This window comes from Camelus dromedarius, chromosome 5 (assembly GCF_036321535.1).
Source record: "Camelus dromedarius isolate mCamDro1 chromosome 5, mCamDro1.pat, whole genome shotgun sequence".
Taxonomy (NCBI): domain Eukaryota; kingdom Metazoa; phylum Chordata; class Mammalia; order Artiodactyla; family Camelidae; genus Camelus; species Camelus dromedarius.
Genome location: NC_087440.1, coordinates 73,947,287 through 73,959,838, shown reverse-complemented (window position 1 = coordinate 73,959,838; position 12,552 = coordinate 73,947,287). Strand labels below are relative to the sequence as shown.

Below are 12,552 nucleotides of genomic sequence, written 5' to 3'. Positions count from 1 at the left end.
TAAAAGAGTGAATGCTCAAAGTGGTTCTTGTACTACATGTCAAATAGTACTATTTAGAAACTTTATGGAGGTAAAGCTAATATAGAATTTTGACAGAGTGTCTAAGGAAATAATAACTCTGTGATTTGGGAAGCACAGAAGACTGTCCTTTGAGGCAAAGAATAGTTTGAACCATTTGAACCTTTCTACGGTCCCTATACTGAAGGAGTTAATTGCAGGGAGGAGATTTACAGGGGTATGCACATTTCTGATGGAAGACTCAAAAGGACCCCAAAGAATCAATAAAGCCATGTGATTTCAACTGTAAGGGAAATAAAAACAATTATGATGTTAAGTTATAGAAGTAAAATGATTGTTCTGGGGCTCTCCTATATGTATCTTATGTAGACTTTTAGAAAGAATTTTATTTTTTTCTAGGATAGTAACAGATCATTAAAAATACAACTTAGCCATCATTGCTTGAGGGCTACAGGCCAGCCACTGTGCTTATAACCAGGCACTTGTACCAACATTAGCTCATTTAATTATAGAACAGCACCAAGAGGAGGGCAGTGTCCCTCCAATGTCATGGATGAAGTGAGAGTCACTGCACACTTCACTCAAGGTTTCACAGCTAATAAATGACAGACCCAGGATTCAGAGCCAAGACCCGAACTAAGCTTTTCTGATTCCAAAGCCCATGGCCAAAGTGAAACACACTGGAAAGGGATGGTGTAGTCTCAACACTTCCTCACGGAGACAATGAAAAACTATTTCTGTTAATGGACTTTAACCAAAGTATCTGAGCACATGCCACTTTGATCTCGACGAATTTACCACATTAACCAAAATCTGGAAATTTCTCTGGAAAGTTTAACATTTTCTCAAATCTGTACTTCCTTTACTTATCCCAACTTTTGGCCACTTGCTTAAAATATGCCATCAGACAGATTTATGCTACCAGATGTCAATGCCACATGTTTACTAGTTGTAATCATGCTTGCAATCAAAGTATATGGTTGGAAAAATACTAGTTTTATCAGTTATAACTATTAAACCCAAGTCATGAATTGGTAACATTTCTTGACAATTACTAAGTAAGTTGCTTTGCATTGTAGAATTTCTAGCTCCAAAAGGCAGCTATTGTGTAGTGAATAGCACAGGAAGGAGACTAACCTTGTTGAGCCCCGATTCTATATCCATCACAATGAAAACACTTTATATTGTGTTTTTTTCCCACCAAACTATACTGCAAGGCAAGGTCATGGAGATGTCATATTTTTCAAATGAGGGAGCCATATCTTAGAGAGATTGTGAAATTTGCCTGTACACAGTGATTAATCCAGCTAGGGTTCAACTCAGCTCCGTCTAGCCTCAGTGCCTATATCCTTTTCATTACATCCCACTGACATCCAGGTCAGCAAGGCCTCACTTTTAACATGGCCATAAATGTACTAGCCTAGTTGTCCTTAAGCTCTTTGTGTCTGTTTCTTCACGTTTAAGATAAGGAAAATACTATCTCCCACTCAACGATTAAACAGACTACATAAGCAAAATCACATAACAGTACTTGGCACATCATGGGCATCAATTAACAGTTGCTCTAATTTATGTAAATTATCTGAGACAAGGATCAAAAAGGGAACTTTTCGTACTTTGACATCATTGAGCCTCATTTTTTTTTTCATTCCCATGATAGTTAATAGCATAACCATTCCACTAAAGAAATTGGAAAGAACAGGGTTCAATTATATTTGTTTTATGTTTTTAATTATAACTCTTTAAAAAAAAAAAAACCGGTAACCAACATATGGCTAGAGTACAGGTGTTCGGTTAATCCACATTTCTAGATCATGGTGAAAAATGGAGAGTATTGTGATGGATTATCCAACTGGCAAAGTAGGCAAGTGCTTAAGGAACCAGCATATCAAGGACATCTAAGATAAGAGAAAGTTTCCAGCTATGAGTGTTTGCAGAATCTTACAGTCTGAAAATCTAAAAAGAAGCTGTTAAAATTTAAGCACTCATTTAAATCTGGATTTTGGATTTAGTGCTTTTCTAAAACATTTCAGTGTGGAGGGAGGCTTGGAAAAGAAGGCATCTAAAGCTTTCCAGTGCTCCAAACATGAATATGGTTCTAGAAAACTGTTGAAACTTTGTTGACTTACAGCAAATACTTAAAATTCCCCAAAACTTTAAAAATAGAGTATCCAATGACCTCTTTCAGAATACAATACTTCTGTGATCTTACCTGCTCCAAAACCTGTTTTCCCTCCTGGCTACTCTATCACAGCAATCTAAATAATAATGCCTCAGTTGACAGAAAATATTCGTTTAGCCCCCAAATATGCCATTTTTGATAAATTTACATAAATAATTAGTAACAGGTCATAATATTTTATTTTACATGAACCTGGTCGTAGCTTACTTGGCTTTTAATACAATATGACATATTTAGACTGATCTTTTACCAATGTTTCGAAAGTAAAAATGCATCATCATACAAAGTTTTGGGAAGAACATTTTATTGCTAAGCATATCCTTGAACGAAAATGCAAATATGAAATAAAAGAGAAAAGAAAAAAGGAAAAGCAGTAACTTCACAACATTGTAAAATAAATTCCTTAAAGAGTCTGTTCATAAAACAACAGGAATATGATAGAAGCTCACATACAGAATGCACATGTTCCCATAAAATTGTCCAAATAGAAGCTTACACTGAAAGGAAGATAACAAATGTATTTTTACTCGAATAAAAAAATGTAAAGAAAGAGAGCAGGAAATCAGTTCACAAGACCTCAAGACTCCAAGAACAGCAATCTTTCACAGACATCGAGATATCATCAACTTCATATAGGTCGGGCCATGTAGGTTATCTAATGTCGTGCTTCGATACCACTTCATAATCCTTTCTTTTTCAGTGACAACAAAAAGGAAAAAATCCAAAACTCTTAACACATTGAAATATCAGATAATGAGGAACACTTCTTTCCGTACACATTAGTAAAGGCTACCATTGCTTAAGTTGCGCTTTTTGCCCCATGTCTTTATTTTTTCAAAGTCAAATATTCATGCAACTTACAAGGACCAGCAAGAGTCGATTTCTAAATCTAAACAGCTGATTGCTTTTCATCTGTACAAAAGAAATCGTATGTATCTGACCCTCCAGAGGACACATTTCGTTTTTGTGTGGATATCTGTCTTGCTTTGTCTCTTGCTTTGGGGATAGGTATGGCCACACAACCAGTTTATTGTTTTTCTGTACATTTGTTCCCTCTTTTCGAAAAGAAAGACAACTGGAACAGAAACCAAACAAACTGAAATCAACAAAGAGAAAGGAAAGAACAGTTCTCAAAGCAGTCTGTACACAGGTGGCTAAGGAATTATACCAGCAAAATGTAGTAAAATATGTAAACAAAATCTGAGAAGATTTTTTTTATTCTCTTTGACACAGGTAACTGTGACAAAATGAAAACTCACACTTTCTTCACATTTTAAGGTTAACTTTTTTGTTGTTTTGTTATTTTCTTTTAAAACAACATTCTCATTCCACGTCAAGATTTTTACAGTTTTCCTGTTTCAGTCATCCCATCAAACATACCATGATAAATATATCTGTATATATATTTATTTATATATATTATACTATTAAATTCCATTTTTTGTGTGTGTCACAGCAGCTTTATTCATTTATTATTTATTTATTTACTTTTAGAAAAGATGGGTGAAGGGAGACGTGAGCAAATGGAACGACAGAGTTCTCCATAAATGTGAGGCTACAAAATTAAACCAAACCACTATGAAAGACATTATCACGTTGGGGGTGGGGGAAGAACTATGAATTCTGCACTCTGTTATGCCATGTTTGGCTTGTGTGACCTTTTGTGGTTCCATCAGAAGTTGAACTCCCTTATTATCTGTTTTGATTAACAGACTTTTTGTTTTGTCTTTTCTATTTGCATGCATTTCAATCAGTCACAGATCCAGCCCACCCACCCCTTCCCCTTCCCTAGGAAAGGCTCTGTTCTCATTCATGGGGCTTTTTCCTTTACCACAATTTGGCTGGGCTCATGGACAGGAACAATATTGTTAAGTAAAGCCAATAGTTCTGATAAAACCAGCCCTCATCCCATTTTTTTCAGGGCTTGGGTGGCACATTCTGGAATTCGATCCTGAAGGACCAGCTTTTCAAATCAATATGACCATCCATCACAGGATTTTGCTATGTGTTCAGCAAAGCATCGTATAGGAAACAAACAATAGATTCTAGAACCACCACAACCTGATATGTAGAGTGAACACCATGGTAGCTTTTGAGTTCATATGGCAATAGTCTCTCTTACTTTTGTTTTCTGAGGTTTTTTTTTTCCCTTCTTAACTTATGTCCAGTTTTTCTCAAAAAATAAACCAAAACCCAAAAGCCATTTTTCCCCTCAGATCTTGAAAATTTACACGCACACTGGCCAGAACCAGATAAGAGTGGGATTTTTTGTTTGTTTTTAAATTTTTTCTTTTTTTTTCTGTTTTTGTTTTTTACATAATTAAACCAAAAGAAAAAAAAAAACATTGTTACAGTCAAGCTTCACAAACATCATTACAGACTCACTTGGAGTCATGGAACAAGTAAGCCATAAAGTCTTCTACCTTGGGTGAAAGGTCCTCAAGAGAAGGAAGCTTCCAAGTCTGTGAAAGTAGGGGAGCCACCTGCTAGTGCTCCAGGGCGCAAAGTGTGTGCTTTATGATACAGCAGGGCAGAAAGAACTTTCTGTCTCCGGGCGATGACTGAATCCAAGCAGCCATGACTGAACTTTACAGGTAGGTACATCTTTGTGTGTGTTCTTTTAAAAATGATTTTCCCCACCAGAGTCATGGTACACCCCATCTCATAGTTATAACAGTTCTGACATCTGTCAAATCTCGTTTGTTCCCAGGATTTATATCTGTATGAATAAATATCTCAGTGTTTTCAATTCACGTATTGTTGGCGGTGTCGTTTTTACACGTAATACTCTTTGTCCTTGTTTTTCTGTTTCTTGTGGCCGCTCTTCGAGCTCTGCTGCTTCTCCTTGATGAGCGTGCCGTTGCTCTGGGCCGAGTTGCTGATGTAGTTCCGCGTCTCGTCCACTTGATAGGACCCCTCGTCCCTGTTCCTGTACTTGTACATGGCGTACAGGAGGATCAAGATGCAGAGGGCGGCAGCAGCCACAATGCCGACGACCATCCCTGTTGTACTGCTGGACTCCCGGATCACCTCTGAGGCCCCCGGAACCCGTCTGACTCCCGGCTCCGTGGGGTTTGCTGTGGGCACATTACGGAACATGGGGGAAGTAATTAGTGGGCTCTTCAGTTTGGTGCTGTCTAGCTCATAGGCAGTGGGCAACGGAAGCAAGACTATATCAGGCTGGGGTTTGAGATCACGGTTATTCATTTTGCCAGCTGGCAATTTGGGTACCATCCCAGACGAGGAGGAAGCTGTGAAGCGGATCAGCTCAGGGGACAAAGATGTGGTAGTAGTCCTACTAGTTTCGGAGACTTTGTTAGGTCTAAAGTCCTTGGATTCCCACTTGGGCGCATGTGCTTTGTAGCCACCTTCGAAGATTGAAGTGGAAAGACTCTTATCTGTTACCAAGGAGAAGGTGGTGTAAAAATCTTCATCATCAGTAGGGGGCAGGTTAGAGTCAAAGGTTTCCCCTGAGCCATACCCAGATATCACCAAGCCATCATCATCACAACCATCGCTGCCTTGGTCCGACAAGCAAGGTAACCCCGCCTCAGAGGTCATGGACAGGGAATCTTTGGTGGTCTCAATAATGGTGAGGAGGGGGCGGAAGGTAGGGGGGAGTGTAATGGAAGGTGCACGAGTAGCAATAGGAGGGGTAGCTAAAGGGTCTTCTACAAGAAGAGGGATAACTAGTTCACCTCCTGGGATTGAAAAGAGAGAGAAAAACAGAATTAGTATATTCACAGAAAAACACAATTCACAGGCACGCTCAGTGAAGGTCGTTCACAGGTGCGCCTCAGAAATCATAAAACGACTTGGATCCACATACAGATCCTCTCTACGTGTAGTCTAACCATGCTAGGCTGACTTAGAGCCCGTCATATGCCTCTTGCCACCAAAACCCAAAATCCTTAGATTGGGGGCTTAGATTTTTAAAGATACTCTCAAGTAATTATTTTGATAGCATTCAAATAGGCTGTTCCCAGGATCTGCTTGTGGGATGATGACATTCAATGACACCACTGCTAATACTGACGATTGAAGCTGTGTGATGTGTGTGTGTGCGCGTGCGTGCGTGTGTGTTCACGCACACATGCATGTGATTAATCTGTGAACCACAGCACTTCTTTATTCTTCTTCTTGGGTTTCTACGCATTTTCTCCCATAGGGGTGGGAATTCTTCAGATCACTGAGATCAAGATCAGGGAACCCAAAGACCTCACCTTCAGTACTTGAAGTCACTGCCTTTTATTTCTCATTTATCAAGTGTAGTCTTCATTTACTGTATTCTAAGTAAGGGGAACTTCCAAGAGGTTGAAAAGGTTCATTTAACACACCCATTTTGACTAGGCTTTTCCAGAAACTCCCCTGACTATAAAAGAACAACTTGCTTTGCCCTGGTCCAATATTATGTTTAGACACTGCTTTTATGATGTCTGTAATATATGCTGAGCTGAACACTAGATTTTAAAAATACCCGGCCTGCATACCCATGACTTACTGGAAACTCACTTTTAGATCCAGAAATGTAGAGATAGCAAATTGAGTTTTTTTAAATCAGTGATCCTTAATTGCAGTGGATGAGATTTATCAGTTTACCCACAGACCCTAGTTACTGCATTTATAAACATGCTACGACCAGGGCAGGAAAGGAAGTTCAGAATAGTTCACTGAACCACACACAGTGCCTTGAAAATCACGGCTACCGCAGATATCCTGTGGTGAATGTTACTCACCTAATTGTAGGGCAAACGCATTACTCATGTACAGAAGCAAGATAACCAAGGTCTCTTCTTTTTGTTTTGGTTTTTTTAAATTATAGTTTATTTACAATGTTGTGTTAGTCTCTGGTGTACAGCATAGTGATTCAGCTCTACACACACACACACACATATATTATTTTTCATGATAGGTTACTACAAGAATATGGATCCCTGTGCTATGCAGTAGGACCTTGCTGCTTATCTGTTTTATATACTGTACTTAGTATCTGCAAATCCCAAACTCCCAATTTATCCCTCAAGGTCTCCTCTGTGTCTCGTTACAATGGCATTTTTCAAACAGAGAAAGAATCTCAAGAGGGCACAGTTCATGTCTCTTTATTAACTTTACTAAAAAAATTATTCCAACTATTGTTTTTTAAAAGCCCTCCGGCAGGTGTGGCATGATGGTTCCCTGCCGCCGTTGGTCAGACGGCTGAGATGCTGGTATGATACCACGGCTGAAGTCTTTCTGAGCTGCCATAGCTAAACTTCCTAGGTTTCAGGTGTGCTAAGAAAAAGTCCTCCTGAGAAGAAAGCGCCTGCACACCTAAGAAAACCTGCTTGTGTCCACATCAAATCCTTTATTCTCTGCAGAGAGAACTGGAGTCGTGAGGGTGGCAGTAATGTCCATAGTAGGTATCTTTAGGAAGGGAAGGGACCGTGGAGCATTGTACCGTCATCCCCCGCCTACCCAGTGGTGTTACTAATAAAATAAGAACCTTCCTGAGAATCTCAAGATGATATTTTGCTCTGTGCTCTAAACCCCAAGCTTCTCTTCTAGTGCTCAGAGTCTGAAACTATCCAGCAAACTGATTTTGGCAGATCTGACGAAGCTTCAGACTTGTTTTACTGGACTCGCATGCCCATTTTCCACATTGTCAACATATATACTTTATAGGGCTTGCTACTTATTTAATGCACAATTTACACACTTTTGCTAGTTTTTATAACTGGGATTTGGAACACAGGTCCTAAAGGTAAGCCAGTCCTGGAACTAACCCTGAGGGACCGTTTCTCCTTATTCCTCTGGTTGGGGAGGCCCTGAGTGTTATGTTGAAGATGATACACAGAAGAAGGCGTGTTTGTGTAAGAAAAGAGAGTAGGGAGACAGGAGTGAAGGCCCATGTTTAAAGGGACCCTAGGGGTTGCTCAGGGATGATTTTGTTTTCCTTCAGAGAACAAGACAGGGTTTTTTTTTACCCACCTCTCCTAGAACAAAGGTTTAGCAGGTGTGTTCTTTCCCTGACGCATGTACCGAGAGTGATTTGTTCCTTAGGGAGATGATAAACACCGACCCAACATATGTTAAGCAGAGAGGAAACTGGGAAGAGGGACAGGAATGACTGATTTGTTGGGAGGCAAAGCCCTGGCACAAATAACTTAAATATAAAGGCCAATTGTGAAGTAGGATGCTAGCGTCCCTTTAAGTGACATTAAGAGCACTGTCTTCGTGACTGCAGAGTGGCATTCATTCACAATGTTAGCGTACCATCTGTGACACCCAACTGGAGTTTCACATTTGCCTGTTTTCTTTTTTTTTTTTTTTCACTCTCTTTTCAATCCCAGCTAAAGCTTCCACAGTTGTCTTTGTTGTGAAAAAAATCTACAGACTCTACAAACTGCTCACTCTGCCGTTGAATCACTCCCACTTTCCTTTGCCGTTCTCTTCTCATTCAACACCCTAATGTGAGCATCTCTCTTGGCGCAGGAAAAAAAAAAAGTAAAAAATCATCTTTTTCATAGTGGTTGGAAAGAGGGACTGGATCTCACTAATTTACGAAGAGCTTCTAAAAGGTTGGTGAGCCCCTAAGTGAAAGGATGACAGCTTATTTCAGAACTAAAATGATGGGTGCGCTATTGCAGAGTTAAATACCAGAATCTGTTAACGCTGCTAATCTTCAATTTCCTTTGCCATTTTGTTATTAATCCTGGCAGCAGGGATAAAAATGATAAATCATGCCCCACCCCACCCCTGGTCAGGGAACTATGAGCCCAAATTCTGGTCTTATTAAACAATGAAATGGTAGAAACTTTCATAACTCCCTTTTCCTGGTATCTCAAGGAATTAGAAGAATGTCTTTAGTTTAAAAGAGAGTCCTCTGGGATGCAGGAGCTGGTGTTACACAGGGGAATTTTAGTGAAAATAGGTGGGAAACTTGAGATGATTGTAAATGTGACGTTGCTGGGGCAGGTGTGTAAGTTGGGGCGTATAAACCATCTTAATATCAAAATCCATTTTTAAGATTTAGGGCGATTCTAGTGTCTTGGGGGAGTCCAAGGGCACACATTACTTTAGATAAGGAGGTGAAATGTAATTCTCCCACTATTAGATCCTTACTAGAAATAACTTACAGTGTGGGAGGCTATTTAAGACTATGTTTATTTGGATTAATCAAAAGTGACTTTCCTCAGAAATGCTGGAGCAGCTGATAATTTTTTTTCCCTACTGCCCAAAGGCCATGGAGTCAGTGATCACCAGATGTCTATGCTTAACAAGGTATTCACAGAAACAGCAAGCCTAAAGTCATAAGAGGCAGAGAGATGCAAAACCTGTAATCCATCAAAACTCTAATTTTACTATTCCATCCCCAGAATTTTTCTTTGGTTTGGAATAAGAACTATCTGTATTCCTTAAAGTTAGCATTTTAAATCAGGAATATATACCCTTTCTTGACAGGGTTGTGCTTTTCTTTAAACCAGAGAGATCACCAGGGATATAAAAGGTCTATTTTAGCCCTGAAGGCTGCCCTGCTTTTTGGCTTTATGAGTGTATTTATAGATATATAATTCATGTGTCTAGGGCTGATATTCAGCACAAGGGGTTCTCTGCCACCGAAAAAGACAGTGTATTAAAAATTTAATAGAACTCTTCTGAGCTGTGAGAATGTTGTAGGTGATGGTGATGTAGTGGGTCATCTCAAAAAACAAGAAGAGCAGGATGGAGTTTCAGTGTGGCTGCAACCTTTGCCTCTCTGGAGATTCGTGAGTCTAAGGAGTCACAAAAATACGAAAAACAATGACACCGACAGCAAGACTCTGGGGGAGGTCACCATGCTCCAATTCCTTGAATTTTTTTTGTCTATATTTAGGCTCTTTACCTCCTCTCTTATTTGAATTCTTGTCTAATTCTCTGCTGAGAAGTTCACATACAATGAAGAGAAATCATCTTTTCACCACTAAATTAGTTACTAAGTGACAATCATTTAGTTATCTGGTGCCACAGAAGTGTCTACGTGCAACACATACATATCCGGAAGCTTGTAACCGTGAAATTGTTCTTCGTTCATCCTCAGAAAAAATACTCATGGACAGATACAGCAAGTCCCTGGGAGGAAGACACCAGAAAAACACAAGTGTCTCAAAGGGGCTCAACTTTAAATTAACATTTTAATGAAATGAGAATCTCTAGGTAGGACATTTTTTCCCCCTAGTTTATCTGAAATGGGTTTGAGTCTAAAAGGCTACAGATTCTGTTTTCAATATATGTTCAGGTAAGATTGAGACAGGAAGGAAGGGGGCAGGGCACAGCCATTCAAGGAATAATACAGCAATTAACACCAGGATGGTGGAAGATTCAACCCCCAGCGGGCCTTGAGGCTCAAGATGGTGGGAGACGTGACTTCTAGTGTCTTGGGGGAGTCCAAGGGCACACATTACTTGAGATAAGGAGGTGAAATGTAATTTTCCCACTATTAGATCCTTTCTAGAAATAACTTAGAGTGTGGGAGGCTATTTAAGACTATGTTTATTTGGATTAATCAAAAGTGACTTTCCTCAGAAATGCTGGAGCAGCTGATAATTTTTTTTTCCACTGCCCAAAGACCATGGAGTCAGTCATCACCAGATGTCTATGCTTACCAAAGTATTCACAGAAGCAACAAGCCTAAAGTCATAAGAGCCTGCATTTAAAACAAATGACTAGCCTTTTATTAAACTGATTTATGGATAGCATCCTCAACAAAAATAAAAGCTTTCAATTCAGTCAGATAAAATAACACTCCATTCAGGAGGTTCTTAGTTTTAAACCCAAAATATCTTCCAACGTGCCAAACAATATAATGTAAATCAAGGCAGATAAAGCCAATTCATTAAAGCTTCTCAGTTGGAAACGTGTTCCTTATCCACCCTTCGGTTTCATATTTCTAAAACAGTTTCAGATAATGCTAATATCTAAAATTAAAGTGAAGCAAGTAACCTCTTTATTTAAAAATTGTATAGCACTTCTTGCCAATCTTCTGTTTCCAGAGGCACATGAGGCAATCCTGAGCCAAATGCCTTTGAGGTAAAGGTACAGCGTCACCACAGAGTCACACAGAATGGCAATACCCACCTGAAAGGTTTCCTAGTAAAACTTTAGATGTGAAAATCACCATGCTTCTTCTTGGGAGGATCTTAGGGTTCTTTTAAAGCTTACCTGATTAAATCCTTGAGAGAAATGGCAACCAGTAATAGAAAGGGACAAGGAAAGAGAAGAAGAGGAGAGAGGGGCAGAAGGGAGAGAGAGAACTGGACGCCTACTCTGTGTGTGTGTGTGTGTGTGTGTGTGTGTGTGCGTGCGTGTGTGCGCGCGCGCGCACCTGTGTGCTTTCACCAGTAGTTCTGTACATCGGAAGGCACCACGTTATAGGACAATGGTCTAAAACACTTGGGATTCTTGGTGTCTTTATTTTCAGTAAAACTGATTTTATAGTTTGTGGTGATGGTGATACTTTAATCCTGGATAACCAAACTCTACCATAGTCACTTGAGAGTACCTTATTTCCCCTTTGCCGAAGGAAAATAAAGGGCTGATTTCCCTGAATGCTTTCTAAGCCGTTAAATTAGGATGTAATTACCACTGATAACACTTGGAGTGCACTAATTTTCTTTTCAGGGACAGGCCTCCCATAGGTTGCATCCAATTTCATATCCCACTGTAGAGCCTACCATTACATTCAAGGCTTTAAAAGTTGGTTCAGGCAAAGAGGCCAGGCTTCCTTCAGATGGTAAGAGCCATTTACCCACACCCTTCAACCAAGAGTAGAATTCACATTGATTATTAGTAGCAAATCAGCACAAAACATAACAGTGAAAATTAAGCAAACAGACATAAATGAAATAAAATACGTAATACTGTCTTCAAAATCATGTAGTAGGAAATAAAATCAACGTCAGGGCCAAAGTAAGCTGGAGGGAAGGAGCAGATAACATTAACGAGGCATTCACAATATAAGGACACAAAGAAAAGTAAAAGCAAACAAATAAGAGGCTGCTTTAGAAAAAAACAAAGAAAGAAATCATATCCATACAGACAAAATAATTTAAATTAAAAAAAACATACTGTATTAATTTATAGTCAACTTACATCAACAAATTGCCCGCATGTTTTTTGGCATGAAAGAAAAATTTACAAAAGAAAGTTGTGTAAGAATGCTCTTGGACAAATAGAATTGCCACATTCTTGTAACTTGCTTTTTTGTTGTTGTTGTCATTTCTTTAAGAACTTTTGAGCAAAATGTCTAATTTTTCAAATATAATAATTTACAACAGAGGATGATACAGGGAGGCAACAACACATACATCCACACCACATAACATGAAAAGAAAAAA

At 39.2% G+C, this 12,552-nt stretch overlaps 1 protein-coding gene across 5 annotated transcripts in view; it reads right to left on the bottom strand.

Moving 5' to 3' along the window:
* Window positions 1-2,506: 2,506 nt before the first annotated feature.
* Window positions 2,507-12,552, bottom strand: part of NRXN3 (neurexin 3) — a 1,627,094-nt gene continuing 1,617,048 nt past the window's right edge. For 3 of the 5 annotated variants that reach the window (XM_064486155.1, XM_064486156.1, XM_064486157.1), the window contains one exon: window positions 2,507-5,901. In XM_064486155.1, coding sequence (XP_064342225.1) covers window positions 4,976-5,901 — 926 coding nt within the window. In that variant the 3' untranslated portion in view covers window positions 2,507-4,975. The remainder of the gene's footprint in view (window positions 5,902-12,552) is intronic. The other 2 variants (XM_064486158.1, XM_064486160.1) reach the window with 1 other exon arrangement.